The sequence below is a fragment of the Rhagoletis zephyria genome, unplaced genomic scaffold, assembly GCF_001687245.7.
Source record: "Rhagoletis zephyria isolate East Lansing unplaced genomic scaffold, Rhagoletis_zephyria_1.1 Rzeph_scaffold_00940, whole genome shotgun sequence".
NCBI lineage: Eukaryota > Metazoa > Arthropoda > Insecta > Diptera > Tephritidae > Rhagoletis > Rhagoletis zephyria.
The window spans coordinates 156,855-164,396 of record NW_016158024.1 but is presented as its reverse complement, the minus strand read 5'-3'; the positions used below and the strand labels follow the sequence as shown (position 1 = coordinate 164,396).

Below are 7,542 nucleotides of genomic sequence, written 5' to 3'. Positions count from 1 at the left end.
TATCTTTCTACCTAAAAATTTATGCTTTTTTAAATCATAAAAAGTCATCTTTCACATTCACTTCACTTCACTAAAATTAAAAATGTTGTGTTTCAATTCCATAGCGTTTCAACAACTGTTTAAATACTCGTTAAACTTATTTTAAGATTTTTTTTCCTCGCTCTACTTTCTGCTTTTTCAAAGAAGAAACCCAACTGTTCCAATTCCATATCGTTTTCTAATCTGAAAAAAATTCTCAAACATTCAAATTTAAAGCACCCAGAGACGTGTTTCGATTTTACTGATTTCAAATGTTTATATCGAGTCCTAACCGCCAAAATAACATAAGCGAAATTTTTTTTTCAAAATTTTCTTTTTGATGCAGAAGCGCATCTAGATATGATTAGGAATATTTCTGCATCAAAAAAGAAAATTTTGAAAAAAATGTCGCTTACGTTATTTTAGCGGTTAGGGCTCACTATCATTTTTTCTACACAAAAGGAAAAAAATCCATGCCAGAAATTTAGTTAAAAACATTTTTATACTATATATGTATATACATATACATGTAATAAACATTAATTTACTCTAAATATTTACATTACAATCGTTAAAGGACAATTTTACTTCGATTAGCCGAATTAAATTTCAGGCTTTTTAATTCATTAAAAATAAAATAGTCCCTTTTTGATATAATATGTGTTGGTTAGCGTGGTTTATTTTTTGTGCGGTAATAGCATTAAGGCTCGCTGTGATATATACATTTTTTCCGCATTTCCGTAACTAATTTCTGTTGTCAAACAAAAGGTATGCGTAATCAATAAGAAGCCAACTAAGTAGCAAAAACTAAATTCAAATCTACGAAATTTCGTTTGTTTTTGTAGCCAATGCGGATTTTTTGTTTAAAATAGGTTAGTGAAGCTACTTATGCAGTAGATATTTGATTAGTAAAAGTAAATATTAATTATTTTGCCATAAAATCGCTTAAATGCATATCAATAATAATAAAAGTCGTGAGGAGTAGCATGAATATATTTTATTAATTAAAAATTTGATAGCGTCATGTGTGTAAAAAAATTGGAAATTAATTAAGTATAAGAAGAAAATTTATGTGATACTAAATTATGGTGAGACTAACTTTGATGCTAAATTTGCGTGTCTGAATTTTGACCCTCTGATCAATCCAGCTCGGACGACGACCGCTTTGGCTTTGGATGGATGGCTTTATGTGTTACGAGTACAACGTGTGAACGATTTAACGGTAACGGTAACGTTTTTTTTTTTTTTTAACAGCAAACAGTAGTAATAAATCGGAAAGTAAATTTGTTTCATAACGGACACAGTTTCAATTTGTTCGAATCGTAACAGTAATTATTGAGTGGGTATGGATTTGAAGAAAAGAATTTTTGAAAATTTTCATTTAGTAAATTTGTTTGTTTGTTTTAGTATAGGTTTTTTGGTGTAGCTTTTTTAATTAACATAACTACGAGTACTTAAGAATAGTGAGTATGTAGTAGTCTTGGAATTTTTTTTTTTAGATGTTTAGAGCATAATACAATAATGGTATATGTATTTGAATAAGTATTTAACATTTTTAGAATATGTAGTATATAGGTGTGTATGTAGTAGCATTAGGATACGTATATAAGAATGTTTAAGAGAAAGAATACATGTATTTGCATAGCATACAAGAGAGTAGAAGAGTAAGAAAAGTGAGAGAGTCATACTAGGGAGTCACTCAAAATCAAAATTGAGTCGTTAAACACTTTTGAAAGGTTGAAAGGTGAGTACATATGTAATTGCAATTATGTGGATTAAATGAATCCACTTCGTAGGAAAATTTGGAATTTATAAAAAAAAAAAATCTGGAATTTACTTTTGTAAGAAAACATTTCAAATGAAGACTTTATGATAAAATGAAAAGGAAACTAAAAACGTGGAAGCGTAAATTTGCTTTGTAATTTGCAAAAAAAGATACTACCCGCATAAAATACAAAAACAGTTTTAAATGAGTTTAATTTTATAAAGCGTTTTGATTACGAAACTTGAAGATTTTTTTTTTATCAAAATGAAAATGCAGAACAATTAGAGATACTTAAACTTTCAACTAAAAATTGTGGTTAAAATATCTTTTTATAGCATAGGAGCTTACACTTAGTTAATTAGGGGCGCCGCCAGTGTTAGAAGTGGCCACAATAACTCTCTGGCTAAAGCTATCTGCATGGCTGCTCTTCGCCTTAGCTACATATATACCGAAGCCTAGTGAGAGAGGTAAGAGTGGTCCTAATTCCTAAAGCGGTGAATACGGGCCATAGCAGTGCAAAGAATTTTAGACCCAGCAGTAACTTTTCATTTCTCTTCAAGATAATGGAGAGTCTGAGATTTTCCTCCGAAAATTTCAACGAGGCCCAACATGCTTATCGAAAAGTAGAACAGTTCTTGTATGAAATTGGTGGGAATGTTGAATAAGTCTTCTACCATATGAAATAAGCGACTGCAGCCTTTTTGGACGTGGTAGGCGCCCTTAACAAAGTTAGTCGGATGCCAAGGTTACTCCCCGCCATTCTGCACATTCCACTATCATTCTCTGGACCTGAAAATGCGTTGAGTACACAAAAAACATCAATGGCTCCCAGAGAATCGATGTCCCCTGTGTAACCGGTCTAAGAATTCCTGCTTAGGTCTTCGAAAAAATGCACTAAGCTGTTGCGTATGCAGACGGTTTTTGTCATTCTGGTCGTAGAGAATCATTTCGACAGTCAATGACTCTACAATTCGCACTGAATTCTGGCAAGCTGGGCAGAAAGGAATGGTCTAGCGGTTAATTTTGAAGGAAATTCGAGACTGTGCAATATAAGTATTTTAAGATTTTTTATAAATTCAGTCCTCCAAAAGTTGTTCGTGGTTAAAGTTTACCATTAAATATCAATAACCTTTTCTTCAAAATTTTATAATATATAATTTTTTTACATCGCTAAAAAATTTTAACAAGGATTTATACGGTTTTTGGTCAAAGAACACACGATACATATATGTATGAAAAATAACTAAAATTAAATAATAAAAATAATAGTCAGAACTTTTAAATTTGTGGTTGGCGTATAATTGTGATACATACTTTATTAAGCCTCAGGATCCGAAAAATCTAACATTTTCTTTTTTTCAAGCATGACCTTTTTTTCAATGAAAATTAAAAATTTTTGGCGGATAACTTCTTCGAGAGGTTACACAACTTAATGAAAACTCCATTAGAGGATTTGCTAGGATTCGCTGAAAATCAAGCCGGTTTATAGAAATGGCATAGGGAAACCCTCTCCTGGACATCGCAACAGGCCTATGTACATACCCGTATATACAGTGGGGATCGAAAATATGTACATTGTGATTTTTGTCGAATATTTGCAGGGTTTTTAAAGTTATTTTTTTTATTATTTTTTTATAAAAACATGCTTCATTCCTCAATCAAAATCATATAAATTAAACGTTCAAACTTTATACGGAGCTTATTTGGTTGGTTGGTAGAAGCTTCGCCTGAGCACATGCCCAGAACCCAATTAGTGCTTACAGCACCATTTTGATACGCTTTCTCTGGGATCCGTGTTTTTTTTCTGCTTTCAAACAATCTCGATTTTTCGATGAATCTATTTAGGCTGGCAATGGTGCATTTGGCGATCTCCCTAGGATTTTTGATGGAAAAACTCCCTAGTGTGTCATACCTCATTCGTGCTAGTACTGGACCCCCGAAAAGATAGTGTAGGGTCGTTTCCTTACTTCCAACAGCTACGGCACCGAGGTGTTGTAAAGGTGGGAATATCTGAACACATAGGCGAATGGATCGAACAAATGCTTAGAAACAAAATAGAGGCACTCCTCAAGAGGAGTTCTGTCTTCACTACTGTGGGTGGTGGCACTGAACGACATTCTACTTGACCTCAACAAAGGTGGAGTGAAGGTAGTTGCATATGCAGATGATGTAGTGATGGCTTCACCACAATTCGATTGTAATGTTATTGAAGGCCCCCCCCTAAATATGTCGAGGAAGGCCACCAACGTATACTGATTGTAGTGGAGTGATTTTTCCATGGTGCCCACAACTTCATGAAGGGCAGTTTCAGTCGATCTGCCCTTAATGTGTGCATGTTGAGCTTTGGAAAGTTTGGAGTTTCCCAGAAAATGCTTTCTGTGTAAGTGTAACAGTCTTTGCAATAACTTTAGCAGGAAAGATGTTAGACTTATTGGTCTGAAGTCTTTAGCTTTTTCATTATTTTTTCTTCCCGGTTTGTGTATGAAGGCAACTTTGACCCTTTACCAGGTTTTCGGAATGTATGTTAAGCTGATACTGGCTTTGTAGAGCCTTTCCAGCCAGAATACCGAGGGCTGCTGTAATTTCTGAAGCATTATCGGTAGGATACCATCTGGGCCAGGGGATTTATGTGGGGAGAATTTGTTATAGCGAATTAAATTTTTTCTCTGTCAACGATTGAGTCGTGTAACTCTTTTGAGATTGCAGCCAGGAAAGTGTGTATTAATGAGGGTTTCTAGTGACTCCTTCGCTGTCCATGCACCATCCTCTCCCTTAAACAGGCTAGAGCTTGTGTTGTCTTTGGCTAATACTTTGCTTAGCCTGACGGAAGGAATCCCTACAGTTGTCTATGGATATGCAATATGACTGCCAAGAGGCAATTTTAGTTTTCTTAACCATTTTTTTACTGCTTTAATCCATCTTTTTATGGTTGCCACAGTTTCGTTCTNCTCTATGGATATGCAATATGACTGCCAAGAGGCAATTTTAGTTTTCTTAACCATTTTTTTTACTGCTTTAATCCATCTTTTTATGGTTGCCACAGTTTCGTTCTGTAGCACTCCTTGAAGATTTTTCTGAGATTCAATCTGTGCACCCTAAGCTTACAGAGCGTAGAAAAGTTCATTAAAATTTTGAACTTTTAATCTGAACTTTTGGAAAATTTTTGGGTATGCAGTTTTATAACCTTTAAAATTTTTGTTGATTTTTGGTAATTATTTTTTTGCTGACGGCCTTTTCTATATTTCCATATAAGCATATAAGATGGAAGAAAATGTGCAAAGAATTAAAAAAAAAACNGCCTTTAAAATTTTTGTTGATTTTTGGTAATTATATTTTTGCTGACGGCCTCTTCTATATTTCCATATAAGCATGACTTTCTTATGGAAGAAAATGTGCAAAGAATTAAAAAAAAAACGACGCCATTTTTTATAAACTGCAACTGCTATATGAAAAAACCCGCAAAAGATGAGAGAAAAAATATATATATTAAAAATCAACGCGATTCAGATTAAAAATTCCAAANTCCGCAAAAGATGAGAGAAAAAAAAATATATATATTAAAAATCAACGCGATTCAGATTAAAAATTCCAAAATTTTTTTAAGCCCCGTATAAAGTTTGAACGTTTGATTTATATGGTTTTAGTTAAAGAATGAACCATATTTTTATATAAGCGAAAAAATGTAACTTTAAAAACCTTCAAAAGCCACCATGTACTAATTTTTGCTCCCCACTGTATGTATATTAGATATTTAAAAATTTTTGTTTGAGTTTACAATTTATAGTTCAATTATTTAGTTTTGTTTTAAATTTAGTTGTCTTAATCAATATAAAATTATTTAAAACTGTTTTTGTTTTAAGTTTGCTTTTTAGTATATTCACAAAACTTTTGTTAAACACTTTACTAACGAATTTGCAAATAATACAACTTGGAATTAATAGAAGCATTGCATTGCGATTGCAGGAATTTACTAAAAGTTTTTGACCTATACAATTTTTATTTTTTTTTAATTTAAGCAAAATCATATAAATTAAACGTTCAAACTTTATACGGAGCTTATTTGGTTGGTTGGTAGAAGCTTCGCCTGAGCACATGCCCAGAACCCAATTAGTGCTTACAGCACCATTTTGATACGCTTTCTCTGGGATCCGTGTTTTTTTTTCTGCTTTCAAACAATCTCGATTTTTCGATGAATCTATTTAGGCTGGTAATGGTGCATTTGGCGATCTCCCTAGGATTTTTGATGGAAAAACTCCCTAGTGTGTCATACCTCATTCGTGCTAGTACTGCACCCCCGAATAGATAGTGTAGAGTCGTTTCCTTACTTCCAACAGCTACGGCACCGAGGTGTTGTAAAGGTGGGAATATCTGAACACAAAGGCGAATGGATCGAACAAATGCTTAGAAACAAAATAGAGGCACTCCTCAAGAGGAGTTCTGTCTTCGCTACTGTGGGTGGTGGCACTGAACGACATTCTACTTGACCTCAACAAAGGTGGAGTGAAGGTAGTTGCATATGCAGATGATGTAGTGATGGCTTCACCACAATTCGATTGTAATGTTATTGAAGGCCCCCCCCTAAATATGTCGAGGAAGGCCACCAACGTATACTGATTGTAGTGGAGTGATTTTTCTATGGTGCCCACAACTTCATGAAGGGCAGTTTCAGTCGATCTGCCCTTAATGTGTGCATGTTGAGCTATGGAAAGTTTGGAGTTTCCCAGAAAATGCCTTCTGTGTAAGTCTAACAGTCTGCGCAATAACTTTAGCAGGAAAGATGTTAGACTTATTGGTCTGAAGTCTTTAGCTTTTTCATTATTTTTTTTCCCGGTTTGGTGAATGAAGGCAACTTTGACCCTTTACCAGGTTTTCGGATGTATGTTAAGCTGATACTGGCTTTGTAGAGCCTTTCCAGCCAGAATACCGAGGAGCTGCTGTAATTTCTGAAGCATTATCGGTATGATACCATCTGGGCCAGGGGATTTATGTGGAATTTATAGCGAATTAAACTTTTTTCTCTGTCAACGATTGAGTCGTGTAACTCTTTTGAGATTCCGCAATTGTGTCCATATTTCGGTATGACAGGAAGTGTGTATTAATGAGGGTTTCTAGTGACTCCTTCGCTGTCCATGCACCATCCTCTCCCTTAAACAGGCTAGAGCTTGTGTTGTCTTTGGCTAATACTTTGCTTAGCTGACGGAAGGAATCCCTACAGTTCTCTATGGATATGCAATATGACTGCCAAGAGGCAATTTTAGTTTTCTTAACCATTTTTTTACTGCTTTAATCCATCTTTTTATGGTTGCCACAGTTTCGTTCTGTAGCACTCCTTGAAGATTTTTCTGAGATTCGATCTGTGCACCCTAAGCTTACAGAGCGTAGAAAAGTTCATTAAAATTTTGAACTTTTGAATCTGAACTTTTGGAAAATTTTTGGGTATGCAGTTTTATAGACCTTTAAAATTTTTGTTGATATTTTGGTAATTATTTTTTTGCTGACGGCCTTTTCTATATTTCCATATAAGCATATAAGATGGAAGAAAATGTGCAAAGAATTAAAAAAAAAAACGACGCCATTTTTTATAAACTGCAACTGCTATATGAAAAAACCCGCAAAAGATGAGAGAAAAAAAATATATATATTAAAAATCAACGCGATTCAGATTAAAAATTCCAAAATTTTTTTAAGCCCCGTATAAAGTTTGAACGTTTGATTTATATGGTTTTAGTTAAAGAATGAACCATATTTTTATAATAGCG

General features: G+C 34.0%; 1 protein-coding gene across 2 annotated transcripts in view; it reads right to left on the bottom strand.

Moving 5' to 3' along the window:
• Positions 1-754: 754 nt before the first annotated feature.
• The window catches only part of LOC108362117 (uncharacterized), a 160,456-nt gene continuing 153,668 nt past the window's right edge, over positions 755-7,542 (bottom strand). For both annotated transcript variants that reach the window (XM_017614981.1, XM_017614982.1), the window contains one exon: positions 755-1,201. In XM_017614981.1, coding sequence (XP_017470470.1) covers positions 1,097-1,201 — 105 coding nt within the window. In that variant the 3' untranslated portion in view covers positions 755-1,096. The remainder of the gene's footprint in view (positions 1,202-7,542) is intronic.